Here is a 20,308-nt window from a genome sequence, read left to right as displayed (position 1 = left end):
CGACATTGAGACACTGATCGTAGGGCACTTACTTTGGTAATGGGACACTGGGTCATGGGACAAAAGAGCACGTGACAGAGTGAACTCTAGCGGTCACACACAGGGTTACTGACACAAGGACAGAGAGGTGAGCACACTGAGACTGGGCCAAAGAGTCCGGGAAATCACACCGAGAGACGGTGGACAGGAGCACAAGAAACGATCAGAAGCTGTTCACACCTTCCTAGAATACAAAGGGATACACCCCGGGCCAATGCTGCACTTCAAAACACCACCTATGTTGCACTCTTGTGGCTGATAGCGACAAGGGCTGTAGACTGATAAGCCAATGTGGTGTTCCTCGGTCCCGGCTGCAGGTTCTCTTCTCTTCACAGACTTCTTCCTTAAATCTGCATTTCACTGCAATTCAGAATTGAACGTGTTTCAGATCTATCCGCTCTGTGGAAAAGCAGCTTGACTTTTAAAATGTGGTGTGCTCAGATCACACAGTGCGTATGCGGCACACGCCAGTATGCACAGAGGTTCTGGCATTCAGCCTCATCCCACCAGGAGCTATCACCTGGCCCATGTCAATGATGCCCTGACAGATATTTTTAGCCAACAATGTTTTAATGAGAAGGAGAAACAGCCACTCATGGCTGGAGATACACAACCTTTCCAGTACAAATAGTGAAGTGAGAAGCGCGTGCATCATCCATGTAAAGCACGAAGCCCTCCTGAGAAGTACTATTACACTTCTATCACCTGTGTAGTAAGAATGCTGGAAGGCCTTGCTACTGCGGTGAAGTATGGGAACTGTAGGGCATGTGTGCTGAAAACTACTGGCGCTGTGAACATCAGTCCTATGGCCTTGCAAAGAATAATTGACACCATCCAATGTAAGGTAGACTAGGCATGCTGAATAGTTCTGTTAATAGCAATGAATGTACCACGGCTCTAATAAGAAGTTTTGGTCCATGGAAAGTATAGCAGCCCTGTACATAGCCTTGCCTGCCCTCTTAAATACATGACAGCCTGGCTGAGCGGTGTTGGTACTAACGCTGAGGGGACATAATGGGTTTCCGAAGTGTGAATCATATACCAGCCCCCTGTTAGCCTTAAGAGATGACCTGCAGGACCAATAGTGTAGCCACATCTTATCCCTTAGGAGATGAAGCAGGAGGCCAAGAGTGTACCCACTTCCTATCTGTTAACAGATGAACTGCAGGGCAAACAGTGTACCTACATCCTATCTGTTAAGAGATGGACCGCAGGGCCAAGAGTGTACCTACATCCTATCTGTTAAGAGATGGACCGCAGGGCCAAGAGTGTACCCACTTCCTATCTGTTAACAGATGAACCGCAGGGCAAACAGTGTACCTACATCCTATCTGTTAAGAGATGGACCGCAGGGCCAAGAGTGTACCTACATCCTATCTGTTAAGAAATGGACCGCAGGGCAAAGAGTGTACCTACATCCTATCTGTTAAGAGATGGACCGCAGGGCCAAGAGTGTACCTACATCCTATCTGTTAAGAGATGGACCGCAGGGCAAAGAGTGTACCTACATCCTGTCTGTTAAGAGATGAACCGCAGGGCTGTGTGTACCACAGTCCTATTTCGTAAGAGATGGACCACAGGGCCAAGAGTATGCCCAAGTCTTATCTTATAAGAGATGAACTGCATGGCTAAGTGTGTAACCACATCCTATCTGTTAAGAGATGAACCCCAGGCACAAGAGTGTACACACATCCTATCTCTTAAGAGATGAAACACAGGGCCAAGAGTGTACATGCATCCAATCTGTTAAGAGATTAATCTAGGCCCAAAGAGTGTACCGACACCCTATTCTTTAAGAGATGAAGTGCAGAGCTAAGAGTGTACCCACATCTTATCTTTTAATAGATAAACCACAGGGCCAAGACTGTATCCATGTCCTATCTGTTAAGTGATAAACTACAGGGCCAACAGTGTACCCTCATCTTATCCCTTAAGAGGTGAACTGCAGGGCATGAGTGCACCAACTTCTGATCGCTTAAGAAATTAACCACAGGGCTAGGAGTAACCCCCATCCTATCCCTTAAGAGATGGACCGCAGGGCCAAGAGTATATCTACATTCTATCCCTTAAGAGATGAACCACAGGGTAAGAGTGTACCAATGCCCCATTTCCCTTAAGAGATGAACCACTGGGCCAAGAGTGTATCTGCTCAAGCCAGGGACCAACTGAGAGTTACTAAAGCTATTGACAGAGATTTACTACCAAAAGCTATCGTCAATATTCAACAGGTCTGAGTATTAGCTAAATGAAATGTCATATTTGTTGACTGGCAAATGTGTGCATGTTTAGATGAATGGGTGAATCTAAGAATGTATACATACCTGAATGAGTAGATGAGTGTATGGATGGGTGAATGAGTGGTTAAATATATTGAAAATTAATGAATAAGTGTAAGCAGGGATAGCTAACTGGGTTAGTGCACGAATGGTTAAATAAGCAAGCACATGTACGATTGTCTGCATGAATGGGTGAGGGTGCTAATGGATGCAGAACGGTTACATCACAATGGGACCGGAAACAAGCATCCTGGGACCGGTTTCGGGTTAACAGCCCTCATCAGGGCTCACTTTGCCACTGGATTCAAGCTAGCCTGGCTGATGAAGGCTGTTAGCCCAAAACCAGTCCCAGGATGCTTGTTTCCGGTCTAGGTAAGACATGGCTTGGCAGTTCGGGCTGGACTGTTCCATGAGGCGAAGGGTCAAGAGTGATTTGCTTTTAGCGGTGTCTGAACTGGGGTGGTGAAGTGAGCTAAAGAACAATCATGGATTCAACCCAGATCTCTGACTGGGGGTGAGAGTCTTAAAAGTTTCAGTGCTCCGTCCATCATCTCCTTGTGTTTGCTTTGTTTGCCCTAAGTTGGCAGGGTATGCCCAGACATAGGTCCCTTGCTCACTTTGCCACTGGATTCAAGTTAGCCTGGCTGTTGGGGGGTGTTACCCAGAAACCAGTCCCAGAATGCTGTTTTCTGGTTCAGGGAAGACCTGGCTTGGCAGTTCGGGCTGGACTGTTCCCATGATGCACAGGGCAAGACTGATTTGCATATAGCTGGGTCTGAACAGAGATGGCGAAGTGAGCTAAAGAACGATGATGGATCGAACGCAGATCTGTGACTGGGGGGTGAGTATCTGAAAAGTTTCAATGCTCCTTCCATCATCTCCTTGTGTTTGCTAAGTAACCTACTGAAGCATCCGACTTCTGGTTCAGACATGGAACTCCGCCCATGTCATGTACGTCAGCAAGTCTACAGCAAAGTGCAGTCCGCTATCATCGCTGCAATTTCTCTAAAGGATGGAATCTACAGCAGAAGGATCAATCAGCAGCTAGTATTAATGTAGATGATCGTGGCTCTCCAGGGCCCTGTGCTGTGGTACAAGTCACAACTGACTAGGACTTTTAAGCGCCTTTAGAAGACATTGGGTCTGATTACGAGAGGTTTGTTATTTTTTTAACACTGTGCAAACCCTTGTTTGTGCATGCATCATAATAAAGAGTTGAGTATTATTTAACGGCAACCTTTGTCAAATTTGTGCAGGTCAAACCTGCCGGAATTTAACAGGGAAAATGTTTACTGTATTTACCCTATCGTGCAGATTTTGGTGCGCTAAACACTAAAATCTGCAGGTTATTCCCCACAAACTCCTAATAGGTGTTATTTATCACATCCGAGAAATAATGCACCCCGTTAAATAACCTCTAAACTCGTAACCAGGTCCACTGAGTTGTACTTGGCCAGGGATAATGATATAAAATGTATTTTGCTTCCACCACTACTGACACAGATACCTTTATTTTGTAAATGTTACCGATAAAATCTACAGATTCACAACTTCAGCAACTGATCATATTGCACGCCACCCAGTGGGGTAGCATAGGCCCCTGCAGCCCCTGTGGTGTGATGGGACCCCAAGCTCCAGTACCCTGGCATGAGAGCTCCTGGTTGAGTCTGGAGGAGGGGCCTCCATGTACCGTTTAGAGGGGGCCCTCAAGTTTCGTTACACCACTGCCGCCACCATTAATCCATTGCACATCGACATTCAGAAAAAAGTGTTCTTGACATGAAGCTAACACCTTTTACTACTTCAAGTAATAAGAATTGTTGCCAAAAGTTCTGGTTACAAAATGAGTACCATTGAGTTGGGTAGCAATAAAAATCTTCTTGTCTGCGCCAAGATACCCTTGGGTGAACGTGCGTCTTATAAATACACGTTATGCTAAGTAAAAAGAGAGTCCTTTTATACTTCGGGATAGTTTGCCTTTTGTACGTACCCATTGAGTAAAGAATTGTGGCTGCTGTTGTGTTCTGACACTCTTTTGTCTACCTATAAATAGATGTAATCATTCATATTTCTCAATACCAATGGTCAGCAAACTGCATGCTTAGATTTGGATTCGCTGGTGTGAAGGGGACTTCTTATCTAAAGACACACACTGGGCACACAGCGGACTCAGGTCTGCGTGATGTCTTTTCACAAAGGTGTTAGTAGATATGAAAACACCCAGTGCCTGGGAGGAGTGGTTCACACATCCCTAACTAGTCCAGAGGAACTGATCTCTCCAAGAATTAACTGAATAATGGGACCTTTCCACCAGGAAACAGTTTCAAAAGAGACAGCTCATTGGTCGATTTAAACTAATGCAGCGATGAACGTTCTTGGAGGTAGATTCCTGGCTCCACAGCAGACTGAGCAGGCCATAGATACACTCCAGTGTCTGTCACTACAAATTATGCAGGGACAATCTGTCACCTGAGGACGGGAAAGCACTTATTGCGGCCATTAGGAGTCACATGCAGCAGCTTAGTGAAACAAATGCTTTGGGGACGTTAGGTTTACTCTGTGACCTACTTCCGCACAGAAATACTAATGTGAGCGGCTTACTGGTGGGTTTCTGAGACTGTTCACTGCCAGCCTAAGAATATATCCAAGAAAGCGATCTCATTTGTGAAGTCTGCTCTCCCCTCCGATAACAACAGGAGTTCTCAAACACAAAGTGTACACTGTCTCAAAGGGGTGTCCTTTGTGCCGGATAGAATAGAGCAGAACGAACAGCGGTAGAAACCTGGACTATAACTGAACTGAGATGGACCCTGCAATCTAATGTGGCGTAAAGAAAACCGTGGAATTTGGTACACACTTCCTGCATATTGCATATTCTAAATTGTAATTGCATTTATATAGCACTTACTACCCCTGACGAGGTGTCGAAGCGCTTTTCGACGAGTAGCACGCTACTACGGAACCCAAAAAGGATTAGTTGTGAATTAGTATCGGGGAATATGAAATTAATTTGAGCGGTGGACGTGTGAGTCTGTTAGTTGGATTGAAAGGATAGTGGAGGGATAGAAGAGGGTAGAGTCTAGAAAGTGTTTATTTGGAAATCTTAGCAGTAGGAGGAGGTTTGTCATGAGTAAAGGGGAAGTGGAGTGGGGAAGAGTCTTTAGAAGTGGATCAGAGAGAAAGACGAGGTATCGGATGAGTCTAGGAGGGATACATGAGGGAAGGGTTTAGAAACGCTGGTTTGGGACATCTGAATAGTAAAAGAGGTTTGAGATGAGGTGAATCAACTTGCAATGGTGCATCAAGACTTGTCCTATGCTGTGTTAAGAGTGGAAGTTCATATTCACACTGTGGATGAAGGACCTCGACCTTTATGGCCGGAGGAGGGATTTATTTCTTCTCATTTCTTCAGCTGTAGGTATACCAGATGTCACATATTGAGCATTATTGGAATTTACCCTACTAATGCTATTGCTAATTAGAAAACAGGCCTAAACTGAGATCACGTGACCCTTCATTCGATTGGGCCTTTGAAAGACTTAGGAGCCACGGGGAGAGGATGTGGTCTCACGGCTAGACTGATGACTTTGGAGCTGGAAAACAAAAGTTCGAGCGTCGGGGTCGTCTTCACATCCTGTGATTCTGGGCAAATCACTCAATCTCCCCGTGCCTACCAAAAAATGAATGTGTCCTTGTGTAACGTAACTGTTGCTCATTTAAAGCGTTTCAATACCTTCGGGTCGAGCTTGCGCTATATAAATCTGCAAAGCATAAATAAATAAATTAATAAACTATGTATGGCGAGCTGTCTCTCAGTGTCCCATAGAGTTCTCCTATTAAGGAATGGGTCAATGAATCGTACACCCACAGGTCAGTTTTAATCACAAAGGTGTTCTGAAACAGCTTGGAAAATCTTGGACGGCTTTACCCAGCTCGTTTTGCCAATTTGCTTTCAATATTATGAGCTTTCTAACTGAAGGGGACTCTCTCCTGCTTTTATGGAAATTGGCCTTGCCACGGTGCAGTACTTGGCGGGGTGATTTCCGCGTTTGCTTCAGGAATCGCAGCTTTTTTGCTGATATGTAATCCTGCACTCTAACTTTTCTGAGAAAAATGAGTGCATCGCATCAGAATATTTCAATGACAGCTCGTATTTGCTTTGCTAAATATCGTGGGGTGAATGTCTTAAAAGAACTCTTTCAACAATACTTCTATTTGTTTATGTTTTTTGTAAAGCGCACTTTCTCCCTTTCTTGTGTATTATGGCACTTGGTTTTTGGAAAATATCACAAACACTAAATTAGGAACCTGTTTTTGGGTGCAGACGCTGCAAAAAAGAAGACATTTGTATATTCCTTTAAGTGTAAACTACATTTTGTCACAAAATTGCTATCTGTTGGTATGACTTATTTGTTGTCATGGAGGTGAAGCCTCACTACTAAATTTAAACATGTGAGAGACCACTCTCTTTGTGCCAGGGTGCTAGAACTGCAAGACTTGATTACCTCCATGTCCGTCATCTCGCCCATTCCTAACTCATGAGCAGCTCGCCTGCTCCACAGAAATGCATTACCTAGCTACGGACAAAATAGTTTCCCCAATATGGCGCTGCCTAACCAGCATGGATAAAGGCACCATGACAGCCTGAGAATACCAAAGAAACTCAAAAGAAAGGGAAACAAAACAATCACCAGAACCAGAAAAGAGGGGGGGAGGAACTGGCCCAGGAACGGAACGGGAAGAGCAGGACTCGGAGTAATGAAGATTACTGGTGAGTAATTGGGCATTACTTGCTTACTACCTGGATCCAGGTGGCTGCTGCATGACCTTGATCTACCTTTGTAATCCTGAATGTCCTCGTGGTAAAGAATCAACCCCACTTTCATCGACTTTGCCAGTCACTGAGGTTGCTGAAGATCCAGTGGGTGCACATGTCAAGTCGACATGGCAGTAAAAACTGCGTGCAGACACTGCAGTGGCAGGTCTGAGAACCCTTTGAAAGGCTGCCTGTGTGGGTGGCACAATCAATACTGCAGGCCCAGCAGCAGCATTTTATATACAAGCACCTTGGATTCCGGAAGGGGCGTTTTTTTATTTGGATATATATATATATATATATATATATATATATATATCAGGAAACAATTTGCTCAGCAAATGAGGGCGCACTCATGAGACCGTAATTCACCAGCAGGCAATATGTAGCAGTTCAACCAAACGAGCCATGCCTGACGCGTTTCGGGTAGTTCCCTTAATCATAGGCAGGACTCACGATGATTTGCGCCACTGCTGAACATTTATTTAAAACATCTGCCCTCCAATGGGCTTCATGATGACAAAAACCCACTGATTGCTGGGAGTTGTAGTGTCCAACAGTCTGCCTCTTGCCCCCGTGGGATCTGGTAAGTTTCCTTCAGCTTTGAATAAGCTGTGAAGCGCCGCATATGTCCGCAATCCATGGAACAGTCTCCCCACTGCTGACGTCGCTAAAATAGCGCGTCGTGGCCCCTATGCAGATCCAAGGGTGGTGCGCCCTCCACGCCCGAAGCCGGCGTGCATACATCAGGAAACAATTTGCTCAGCAAATGAGGGCGCACTCATGAGACCGTAATTCACCAGCAGGCAATATGTAGCAGTTCAACCAAACGAGCCATGCCAGAAGCGTTTCGGGTTGTTCCCTTAATCATAGGCAGGACTCACGATGATTTGCGCCACTGCTGAACATTTATTTAAAACATCTGCCCTCCAATGGGCTTCATGATGACAAAAACCCACTGATTGCTGGGAGTTGTAGTGTCCAACAGTCTGCCTCTTGCCCCCGTGGGATCTGGTAAGTTTCCTTCAGCTTTGAATAAGCTGTGAAGCGCCGCATATGTCCGCAATCCATGGAACAGTCTCCCCACTGCTGACGTCGCTAAAATAGCGCGTCGTGGCCCCTATGCAGATCCAAGGGTGGTGCGCCCTCCACGTCCGAAGCCGGCGTGCATACATCAGGAAACAATTTGCTCAGCAAATGAGGGCGCACTCATGAGACCGTAATTCACCAGCAGGCAATATGTAGCAGTTCAACCAAACGAGCCATGCCTGACGCGTTTCGGGTAGTTCCCTTAATCATAGGCAGGACTCACGATGATTTGCGCCACTGCTGAACATTTATTTAAAACATCTGCCCTCCAATGGGCTTCATGATGACAAAAACCCACTGATTGCTGGGAGTTGTAGTGTCCAACAGTCTGCCTCTTGCCCCCGTGGGATCTGGTAAGTTTCCTTCAGCTTTGAATAAGCTGTGAAGCGCCGCATATGTCCGCAATCCATGGAACAGTCTCCCCACTGCTGACATCGCTAAAATAGCGCGTCGTGGCCCCTATGCAGATCCAAGGGTGGTGCGCCCTCCACGCCCGAAGCCGGCGTGCATACATCAGGAAACAATTTGCTCAGCAAATGAGGGCGCACTCATGAGACCGTAATTCACCAGCAGGCAATATGTAGCAGTTCAACCAAACGAGCCATGCCTGACGCGTTTCGGGTTGTTCCCTTAATCATAGGCAGGACTCACGATGATTTGCGCCACTGCTGAACATTTATTTAAAACATCTGCCCTCCAATGGGCTTCATGATGACAAAAACCCACTGATTGCTGGGAGTTGTAGTGTCCAACAGTCTGCCTCTTGCCCCCGTGGGATCTGGTAAGTTTCCTTCAGCTTTGAATAAGCTGTGAAGCGCCGCATATGTCCGCAATCCATGGAACAGTCTCCCCACTGCTGACGTCGCTAAAATAGCGCGTCGTGGCCCCTATGCAGATCCAAGGGTGGTGCGCCCTCCACGCCCGAAGCCGGCGTGCATACATCAGGAAACAATTTGCTCAGCAAATGAGGGCGCACTCATATATATATATATATTTAAAAGCATTCTCAGAGGTGTGCTTGAGAGATCACGGCTCGCCGTACTAGGCTGAAATATTGCACAGGACTTCCTCAACATTTCAGTATTTGTGCACTTAAGTTAAGAACTGTGAATTATGTAGCTGCAGGTTTTGAGACACAATTATGTTTTATTTAGAAAACGAACTGCAGTTACTGATGGACATATAACAATCAAAGTGCATTCTGGTATATGTATGATCTGATATTTTGGAGGCCATGTGACAGCCTGGTTTTAATTGAGCACGGAGTCACTTCCCCCTTCCTGCTCCCCTCGTCTTTCTGCACCTCTGTTGCTTCTTTCTGCACTTCTTTTGTTTCTTTCTGCACCTTTCTTGCTTCTTTCTGCACCCCTCTGGCCTCTTTCTGCACCCTTCTTCCCTTTTTCTGCACCTCTCTTGCCTATTTCTGCACCTCTAATGCCTCTTTCTGCACCTGTTCCCTTTTTCTGCACCTCCCTTGCCTATATATTTAACTCACTTGCCTTTTTCTGCAGTTCTCATCTCCTTTTGCACCTCTGTTGCTTCTTTCTGTACCTCTCTTGCCTCTTTCTGCACTTCTCTTCCCTTTTTCTGCTCCTCTCTTGCCTCTTTCTGCTCCTCTCTTGCCTCTTTCTGCTCCTCTCTTGCCTCTCACTACACTTATCTTGCCTCTTTCTGCACTTATCTACTCCTCTGTTCCTTCTTTCTGAACTTCTTTTGTTTCTTTCAGCACCTCTCTTACTTCATTCTGCACCCCTATTGCCAATTTCTCTACCTGTTACCCCCTTTTGCAGCTGTTTCACTTATCTTGCCTCTTTCTCCACCCCTCATCCCTCTTTCTGCACCTCTGTTGCTTCTATCCGCACTTCTTTTGCTTCTTTCTGTACCTCTGTCCCTTCTTTCTGCAACCTGTGTGCCTCTTTCTGCAACTCAGTTGCTTTTTTCTGCACTTTTGTTTTTCTGCACCTCTCTTGCTTCTTTCTGAAACCCTCATACCTCTTTCTGCGCCCCTATTCCCTCTTTTTGCACTCCTCTTGCCTCTTTCTGCCCCTCTGTTCCTTCTTCCTGCACTTCTTTTGTTTTTCTAGCCCTCTCTTGCTCATTTCTACACCCCTCTTGCTCCTTTCTGCACCCCTCGTGCTTCTTTCACACCCCTCTTCCCTCTTTCGGCATCTGTTGCTTCGTTCTGCACTTCTCTTTTGTCTTTTTGTACGGCTCTTGCTTCTTTCTGCATCCCTTGTGCCTCTTTCTGCACCGCTCTTGCCTCTTTCTGCACCGCTCTTCCCTCTTTCTGCTCCCCTCTTGCCTCTTTCTGCACCTGTTCCTTCTTTCTGCTCTTCTTTTGTTACTTTCTGCACCCCTCTTTCCTTTCTCCACCTCTATTCCCCCTTTCTGCATCTGTTGCTTCTTTCTGCACTTCTCTTGCTAATTTCTGCACCTGTCCCTTCTTTCTGCAACCCTTGTGCCTCTTTCTGCACCCCTCTTCCCCCTTCCTGCTCCCCTCGTCTTTCTGCACCTCTGTTGCTTCTTTCTGCACTTCTTTTGTTTCTTTCTGCACCTTTCTTGCTTCTTTCTGCACCCCTCTTGCCTCTTTCTGCACCCTTCTTCCCTTTTTCTGCACCTCTCTTGCCTATTTCTGCACCTCTAATGCCTCTTTCTGCACCTGTTCCCTTTTTCTGCACCTCCCTTGCCTATATATTTAACTCACTTGCCTTTTTCTGCAGTTCTCATCTCCTTTTGCACCTCTGTTGCTTCTTTCTGTACCTCTCTTGCCTCTTTCTGCACTTCTCTTCCCTTTTTCTGCTCCTCTCTTGCCTCTTTCTGCTCCTCTCTTGCCTCTTTCTGCTCCTCTCTTGCCTCTCACTACACTTATCTTGCCTCTTTCTGCACTTATCTACTCCTCTGTTCCTTCTTTCTGAACTTCTTTTGTTTCTTTCAGCACCTCTCTTACTTCATTCTGCACCCCTATTGCCAATTTCTCTACCTGTTACCCCCTTTTGCAGCTGTTTCACTTATCTTGCCTCTTTCTCCACCCCTCATCCCTCTTTCTGCACCTCTGTTGCTTCTATCCGCACTTCTTTTGCTTATTTCTGTACCTCTGTCCCTTCTTTCTGCAACCTGTGTGCCTCTTTCTGCAACTCAGTTGCTTTTTTCTGCACTTTTGTTTTTCTGCACCTCTCTTGCTTCTTTCTGAACCCCTCATACCTCTTTCTGCGCCCCTATTCCCTCTTTTTGCACTCCTCTTGCCTCTTTCTGCCCCTCTGTTCCTTCTTCCTGCACTTCTTTTGTTTTTCTAGCCCTCTCTTGCTCATTTCTACACCCCTCTTGCTCCTTTCTGCACCCCTCGTGCTTCTTTCACACCCCTCTTCCCTCTTTCGGCATCTGTTGCTTCGTTCTGCACTTCTCTTTTGTCTTTTTGTACGGCTCTTGCTTCTTTCTGCATCCCTTGTGCCTCTTTCTGCACCGCTCTTGCCTCTTTCTGCACCGCTCTTCCCTCTTTCTGCTCCCCTCTTGCCTCTTTCTGCACCTGTTCCTTCTTTCTGCTCTTCTTTTGTTACTTTCTGCACCCCTCTTTCCTTTCTCCACCTCTATTCCCCCTTTCTGCATCTGTTGCTTCTTTCTGCACTTCTCTTGCTAATTTCTGCACCTGTCCCTTCTTTCTGCAACCCTTGTGCCTCTTTCTGCACCCCTCTTCCCCTTCCTGCTCCCCTCGTCTTTCTGCACCTCTGTTGCTTCTTTCTGCACTTCTTTTGTTTCTTTCTGCACCTTTCTTGCTTCTTTCTGCACCCCTCTTGCCTCTTTCTGCACCCTTCTTCCCTTTTTCTGCACCTCTCTTGCCTATTTCTGCACCTCTAATGCCTCTTTCTGCACCTGTTCCCTTTTTCTGCACCTCTCTTGCCTATATATTTAACTCACTTGCCTTTTTCTGCAGTTCTCATCTCCTTTTGCACCTCTGTTGCTTCTTTCTGTACCTCTCTTGCCTCTTTCTGCACTTCTCTTCCCTTTTTCTGCTCCTCTCTTGCCTCTTTCTGCTCCTCTCTTGCCTCTTTCTGCTCCTCTCTTGCCTCTCACTACACTTATCTTGCCTCTTTCTGCACTTATCTTGCCTCTTTCTGCATATTTCTTACTCTTTCTGCACCTCTCTTGTTTTTTTTCTGCAATTTTCTTGCTCCTTTCTGTACTTCTTGAGGGGGCGATGGTGTTGACACAGTCGGTGATCCTGTTGTGTAGGGTACGGGCGCCAGTCGTTGGGTCGTTGTCTGTAGCGGTGGGAGTGGAGCTGTTGAGGGAGGTGGTGAGCTGGTCGTCGGAGGACTTGTTCCAATTCCTGCGCTGGAGCTGGTGAGGATGTTTGCGGGTGATGTTTATTTTAAAGGTGACGTGGACACAGTGATGGTCCTTCCATGGGAGTTCGGAGGTGTGGCTGAAGGTGATGGAGCTTCCTGCTGTGAAGATGGGGTCGAGGATGCGTTCTACTGCGTGCGTGGGTGCTGGTAAAATCTGTTTGAGTCCGATGTTGTGGAGGTTGTCCAGGAGGGAGGTGGAGTTGGGGTCTTGGAGGTTGTCGCGGTGGAAGTTAAGGTCTCCCAGCAAGATGTAGTCAGTGGAAGTGATGGCTTGCGGGATGATGATGTCGGTGATGGAGTCAGAGAGCGGTGTGCAGGGTCCCAGGGTCTGTAGATGAGGGCGCCTCAGAGGGTGGTAAACAGGTTTGTCTGTATCTTGAAGTGGAGGTGGTCCATCAGCTCTATGGGCCCGTCGGTGTAGGTGCTCAGGTGGAGGTTGGACTTGTGAGCGATGGCGATGTCTCCTCCAGGCCGATTAGGGCAGTCCTTCTGGGTGATCTTGGGGCCTTCAGGGATGGTGATCGCGAAATCGGGGCCCGCGGCAGCATTCGTCCAGATTTCGGTAGGGAAGCGACGTCAGGGGTGGTGCTGTCGAGGAGGACCCAGATTTAAGCGGCATGTCTGTGGAGGGAATGGACAGTGAGTAGGATGCATTGCAGGGTTTGGGGTGTGATGGAGTTGTTGCTGGAGGTGGGTCCGGGGTCATGGCGAAGGTGGAGTGGCGGTAGTGTCAGCAGGTGAAAGGTCCGTGGGTGTCGAGTGGTGAAGAGAGCTTGCAGTTGTTGTTCTTGCTGAAATTGAGTGTGTAGAGAGCCGAGGATCTGTAGCGCTGACGGGTCAGAGGACCATGGCTCCCGCCGCTGGTTGCGGACGGGCGCAGACAGTCTTGCCTTTGGCACGCCTTCGGTGTGCCAGCAGCGTGGCCGTGCAGCTGCCGCCATTAAGTAGGGGTCAGGGGAGGGTGGGACAGCTGGGAAGTGGCAGCAGGAACACGCGGGAGGGGCTGCTGGGGCAGCAGCGGCGGGAGAAACGGAGGCAGAAAAAGGAAATGAATGGAAAAAGGCGCAAATACAATTAAGAAAAAAAGAAGGAAATAAAGGGAGGCGCAAATTAAAATTAAGAATTAATAGGCAACAGGGCACGGGGCTAAAAATAGAACTAAGAAAACGAAGCAGACGGCAAAAGACAGGAGCGGGGTGAGGCACCGGCCTCGAACCGCAGTCAGCCAGGATGCAGGGAAGAGGCACTCACAGTGGAGCTGTGCGCTGGGAGAGCAGTATCCCGACCAGAAGGATGACCTTGTGATTACTCTGTAATAAAATTGAATAAAATGTGAATGAAGAGTGTCTGAACTTTATTGGATGATTGATGTATACATGCCGTGCATCCTGGGTTTGGTGCCTGACGAGGTCCAAGTGTTTGCAGAAGCTTTGTGCATGCCACATCACTTTCCCCCTTTTAGGAAACAGCTAAAAAGCTGGCTTTCTTCTCATCCTTACTAGATGTGGTTTCTTACTCTTTCCTCTGTTCTTTCTTTTTGACCGCTGCAGTTCTTGCCGCCAGTGCCAAGATGCCTTTCTGGGCAAACGTTTGCACTTTACAAATGTTATCCTATACTAGTTTATAGAGTAATTTGTACAAAAGACGTCTGAATGATAATGAGCTCATCTGAGATGTCATCAGTGATGTCAAAAATGATGTAACAGAAAATATCATGAGTGATGTTATATATGAGGTCATAAGCAGTGCATGACGGGGGCCCAAGTTATAGTTATATAATTGGTAAATGTATGTGGTTTTTTTTAGTTCAAAACATTAATGTTGTCACTGACATATTCACCTAACTATAATTTCACTTTAACCTCTGTTTTTTTTGGGTGAATTACTAAGGGTTCTTTTGACAAAAACATCTTAGCACATCCAAGCATAACGTTACTTTAACATTTGGGTTTTTCTGTGAATTTCTAGGTTTTTTTTTATGTAAATTGATATTTTATTACCATACATAAAGCCAACCACTGCCGCTCACGTCCTTCGAGAGTCCCTCCAACCCAACTGTCCAGATATACAAATATTTTTGGAGCTTATCTCAAAAACTACTCTGCGCATTTACTCTAAATGGCATAAAGCACTATCTATGAGCAAAGATCTAGCTTCCTGCCAAATTTGGTGTAATTCTGTTGCGCAGTTTTTGCTGTAGTCCTGCCTAAAGTCGTCTATGGAAAATGCATAAGGAAATATTCTTTTTTAACGCCCTTAATTTCTTGGCCCCCGCTTGAGGGATCACCCCGAAAATCTCCAAGAAGGAGCTGAAGTGATTTTGCTTCTTTTTTCAAAAGTTTTGTGAAGATTTGTCAAACTGCCCTAAAGGTATTAGCAAACCAAAAAACACCATGTTTATGGAAAAGTAATCCTAAATATAACTACCAAGTGGTGACCTGCACTGGGATATAGATATATATATCGGATGCGTGTGTCCCATAGCAGCGCAGCCACACCCACCTATTGGGGCTGGTGCAAACCAACGGTTAAGGGTCCCGTGGAGGATACAAAAAGCAGCTCCTCGCGGATCCAGGAGGCACAAAAGGGTTGCATTCACCATACGACTTTCACAAAGATTTATTTCAGGCAATGCATATTAACCTAACCAGGTCTTTGTTGTGGCCGTGACGAAGACCTGGTTAGGTTGAAACGAGTTGCGTGAAATAAATCTTTGTGACAGTTGCGCGCTGAGTGCAACCCTATTGTGCCTCTTGGATCCGCAATGCGCTGAGATATATCTATATATATATATAAAGAGAGAGAGAGAGTGCGTGCGAGAAAGTGGAATTTTACTTACCTTATTATACTTACTATGTGTGGTAAAGACATGCATGGTAACATCGTACAGTTGTTATATGTGGCACGGTTTGGTTGAGTCTTTTTTTATGAGAAGGGTGATCAGTGATGCATCATGGCTGCTTATACGGCACCTATTTGGAGGGATATGTTGAGGAAGGCCTTCAGTGAATGCGCTTGCATGCATTCTGTAATCAGTGTGGGGCAAGGGTCTTAATCTCTCTGCCCCGTTACCTTGCTTCACCCTGTGCGATGTGTCCTCTACTTGTCCCCCCATCTGCCAGCTCTCTCAGTGCCATACCACCCTCTCTTCTTACCCTGTCTGTGCCTCCTTTGCAGGCTATGTCACCTTTACCCTGTCATTCTCTGTGCCCCATATTCCCCGATGTACCCCTCTCACTGTGCCCCCGTTGGACTGTATCTCCTGTCCTTCTCCCTTTGGTCCTCTTTAATCTCTCTGTCCAATGTTCCCTAACTCTCTTCCTGTGCCCCTTTGCCCTCTCCCCATGCCCTATTACATTGTTCCCAGTGCCCCATTTGCCCTGTATCCTTAAGTCTCTTCATCCTCACCATGTGTCCCCCTTAGCGCCCTGCGCCTTTCAGCTCCCTTTGCCCCATGCCCACTTAGCCGACTCTCTTTCTGTCCCCAGTCTTTCAGTCTGCCCCTTTGCCTGCCTAACCTGTGCCATCTTTGCCCTGTCTCCCTCTCCATCCTTACCATCTCTCTGGTCCTTTGCCCTCTCTTTCAATATCCCTGTGACCATCTGCCGTCTATCTGGGCCCCTTCTCCAGATAGCCCCTAGCCTGGGCTCTTCCATTGCTCCTTTAGTGTGAACACCTTTGCCCATAGCCCATGCACTCTCGCTGTGCCCCCTTGGCTGGCTGTGTTTCCTTACTATCTTGTTCCCTTAGGCTCCCTACCATCTCCTTGTGTTACCTTTGTTTCATGGGCCCAGTTGTCCTGTATCTCCCTTTGCCCTTCACCCCCACACCCCCAATCTCTCTTAGGCCCCACCCTTTCTTTCTGCCTCTTTGTTCTTTTCTATGCTCCTGATGCTGGCTGCGCCTTCTTTACCCTGTCTCACTCTTGATCTCTATGTTCCCTCCCTGTGCCTCCTCTGGCCTATCTGTACCTTGCTTCCCCAGACGCCCCTCCCCCCCCCCCCCCCGTCGCTCATATGCCCCTCTGACCTTTTTCTATGCCCCCTTGCTCTCTTCTCAATGCTCAGTTGCCGTGTGCGCTTATTTTACCCTCTCTCGCTCCCTTAGCATCCACGCCCTCTCCCTGCGCCCACTTTTCCCTCTTTCAATGCCCCTTCCCTATGCCTTTTGTCTTCTCCTTGTGCCACCTTTGCCCCGTCTCCTCTCCATGACCCTTATTACCCCTTCACCAGTGTCCTCTCTCTTTGTCCCCTCTGTTCTCTGCCTTAGTCTCTTGTCTCTCTCTCTGTGCGTCCTTTGCCCAATCCACGCATCCCAGCGCTGGTAAGCGCAATATAAAATGCAACCGCCCTGTACCCCTATGCCATTTCTCTCCCCGGGCCCCTCGCCCTCTCTCTGTGCCTCCTTTACCTTCCCTCTACCACTTTGCGCCCTCTCTCCCCGGGCCCCTCCTCTTCCTACAACTCCTTTCTCCGTATCTCCCAGGGCCCCGAAGCTTGTCCCCGCGCCTCCTTTACATCTTTTCTCCGAGCAGCTCATACCCTCACTGCGCCTCCTTTCCCATTCTCTCTCCGGGCCCCTCGCCCGCTGTCTGCCTCTCCTGTTCCCCCTTCTCTGTCCGGGTCCCTCAGTCTCTCCCTGCGCCTCCTTTGGCCCTTTTCTCTTCACGCCTTTCTTCTTCTCTCCCCGGGCCCTCACTCTGCCTCCTTACCCCTTATCTCTCCGGGCCCCTCAACCTCTCCCTGCGCCTCTTCTGCCCCTTCTCTCCCCGGGCCTCTCAGCCTCTCCCCCTCCCCGTCCTCGACTCAGGCTGACTGACGCCCACAGCGCGCTGCTGGCCGGGCTCCGTGCCAGCGCCTCGCACAGCTCCCGGCCCACGGAGGCAGGAAGAGCGATCAGCGGCCAGGGCGAGCAGTACGCGTGACAGAGGCTCGGACCAAGCCAGCCCCGGCCCTCTCCCCGCATCTACCCCTGCCCAGCACCCCGAACCCCAAGCTCCCGACAGGTCGCTGCTCGGGAAGGCTCCCCTGAAAATCCGCCACTTGTTGCTGCCAGGAGCCCGGATTCGGGGCACGAAGCAGCAGGCGGAGCCTAGCCGCGGAGAGGGGCATCGCATCGGGCCAAGGAAGAGCGCCCCGGGCCTCGGCAGGTGCCAAGCCTCCTCCCAGCAGCAGAGCGGGCTCCGGGAGTGCCCAAGAGGGTCACCCCAAGAGCGCCCGTCGGAGCCCATCATTTACAGGCGACAGCTGGCACCTCCCCGGGACCTGGTACCGTTAGCTCCTGGACGGACATCTTCTGCACTTTCTGCAACTCCACCTGGGCACGCAGTGCACGAGTCCCGCCACAGTGCCCCGCACTCTCTCTTGCACCAGGGCACGCCTTACAACAGCCCTGCTACAACGCCCTGCACTCTCTCCTGCACCAGGGACCCGTGCACGAGTCCCGCTACAGTGCCCTGCTCTCTGCCTAGCCGGGATACCGTGCCCTTCTCTCCGCTGGTTACTGCGCTCTTTCCACCTCTGTCGGCTCTGTACCCTCCGGTGGGCAGGGGATCTTGGACACCTCATCCTGTGCCCACTTTCGAAGGCAGTGGACGCTGCTGTGCCTATTGACTTTCTGGGCAGTTTCTGTAAACTTTCCATTCCACATAGACACTGAACACATCTAGGAGATTGCACTGTGTGGACCCCAAGCAACGCTAGTGAACACTCTGTGTGCACCGCTTGAACAGGCCACAACACGCCCAGCTGCCTGCAGTTCCCGTACAATTGTGCGCTCTCATCTGAAGACTACCACGCGGGCACTTGCTGGATTACTTGGCATCGTCTCTGCGAATTCTGGACTTTGCATCGCCCTGTGCAGTTTCTGGCCACGGTACATACTTGCGCATTGAGTTCCGGACTTGGGCGGCTTTTTGAAGTTACTGGACAGTTTGGGCATCGTATCCTTAACTTCGTGGTCAGACTGGGCATCATTTTCTACAGTGCCTAGAAACTTTGTGCATCAGTTATTGCAGTTTGTGAAGCCTTGGTGTATCATTTGCGGTTCTTTCTGGAAACAATGCTCACCGCTTGCGGTAGTTTTATGTACTTCTTGGGTACGGTTTGCTGCAGCTTTTGAACTTTGCTCAGTTTGCTGGAGTATTTCAACACTTCTGCGACGTTTGGTACAGTCTCTGAACACGTTTGCATCGTCTGCTGCAGTTCCTCAGCACTTTTGCAGTTTGCTGCAGTTTCTTCACACCGTGCACAGATCCCTTCTGGACACATTGGGCACTAGTTTGCTGCAGTTTCTTAGCACTTTCTCCGGCACCGCTGTCATCTTCTTTTTAGCACTTTCTCCAGCGCTGCCGGTGGCCAGCCTCTCGTGCCCCTTCACCACCTCCAGGCGGCCATAGCAGAGACAGCCCCGTCGGCGGTCTCGGGGCCGGGCAGCGGCGGTCCCCGCCCGCGGAGCATGGAGGTACAGATCGGGCTGGGCGGTCACTTCGGGAACCAGCAGCCGCCGTCCAAGTTCATCCGCGGGGCCTTTGAGAACCTCTTCCAGAGCGTGCGGGAGGCCCTGCAGAACTCCCGGGAGGCCGGAGGAGGAGGAGGTCCCGAGGCACAGGCCCCCGCCACCTGGCGGTACCCGGAGGAGGCCCGAGACCCCGCGCAGAGCCCGGAGGCCGCGTCCAGCCCGGCCCCCGAGGAGTCCGGAGACGCGCAGTCACCGCCGCTGGGCCCCGCCGGCTATCCGGCGCTGAAGGAGATCCTCGGGGACGGGGCCGCAGCCGCCACCACCCCCGAGGGGCCGGCAGAGGAGGGTCCCAAGGAGGGCGTCAGCATCTCGGAGAGCGCGCAGGAGCTGTGCAAGGCTGTCTCCGTCTCCCTGGGCTTGAGCATGGAAGAGGCCCTGGAGCAGCTGGGCGCCACGGATCCGGGCCCGCAGGCCCGCGGGGACTGCATGTACGCGGCGCCGCCACCTGCGGAGGTAGGCCGCGGGGCCCCTGAGGAGCCGGACAAGGCCTACGCGGCCTCGAGCGCCCCCAGCAGCGGCAGCCTGGCGCTCTACAAGCCGTCCCAGGCCTACGCCCCGGAGCAGGGCCCCGGCTACCAGACCTACAACCTGCAGTTCACGCTGGCCCCGCACGGCCGCATCAAGCTGGAGAGCCCGCTGGAGTTCAGCGGCGGCGCGGGCTGGGCCGGGCCCACGTGCCGCTACAGCGAGTACTGCGGCCCCGGGCCCGCAGCCGCCTGGCAGCACTACCCCGAGGAGCCGCTGCTGGCCGCCGAGTTGGGGCCCTACACCTACAGCCGCGCCCCGCAGGCCGAGGGCCCCGCCGCCGCCGGTGGGGACGGGCTGCCCGCAGACGGATGGTACCCAGCCCCCGCCGGGGTCATGATGGGGCGGATGCAGTACCCGTGCGTCAAGCCCGAGCACAACCCCTGGATGGAGGGCTACCCCGGGATGTACGGCGACCTGCGGTGAGTATCGGGTGGGGCCTTCGGGGACGGGGTGGGTGTTGGGGTACTGTCTGCACTATCACATGGGTTGGAATGAGTACAGTGCACACGAAGAAAAGCAATGCACATAGAGAACATGACAGCAACGTGTGCATGGATTGCATAGAGGACATGACAGCAAAGTGCGCATGGATTGTGCACCATGGGCATTGGGCCGGGCTCACTACATGGCACGTTTGGGACACTGCACCTGGAGCACATTACATGAAAGTGTAATTCACATTGATTGTGCACACCATG

The 20,308-nt window shown here is 49.8% G+C and overlaps 1 protein-coding gene and 1 pseudogene across 1 annotated transcript in view; one reads left to right on the top strand and one right to left on the bottom strand.

Annotated features, from left to right (window-relative positions):
- The window catches only part of LOC146829628 (uncharacterized), a 55,203-nt pseudogene extending 36,700 nt beyond the window's left edge, over positions 1-18,503 (bottom strand).
- The window catches only part of AR (androgen receptor), a 454,014-nt gene continuing 451,092 nt past the window's right edge, over positions 17,387-20,308 (top strand). The window contains exon 1 of the mRNA XM_085608315.1: positions 17,387-20,029. Coding sequence (XP_085464441.1) covers positions 19,020-20,029 — 1,010 coding nt within the window. The 5' untranslated portion in view covers positions 17,387-19,019. The remainder of the gene's footprint in view (positions 20,030-20,308) is intronic.

The sequence above is a fragment of the Triturus cristatus genome, chromosome 5_2 (assembly GCF_964204655.1).
Source record: "Triturus cristatus chromosome 5_2, aTriCri1.1, whole genome shotgun sequence".
NCBI classification, from domain to species: Eukaryota; Metazoa; Chordata; class Amphibia; order Caudata; family Salamandridae; genus Triturus; species Triturus cristatus.
The sequence above is the reverse complement of the archived record's forward strand: the minus strand, read 5'-3'. Positions and strand labels throughout refer to the sequence as shown.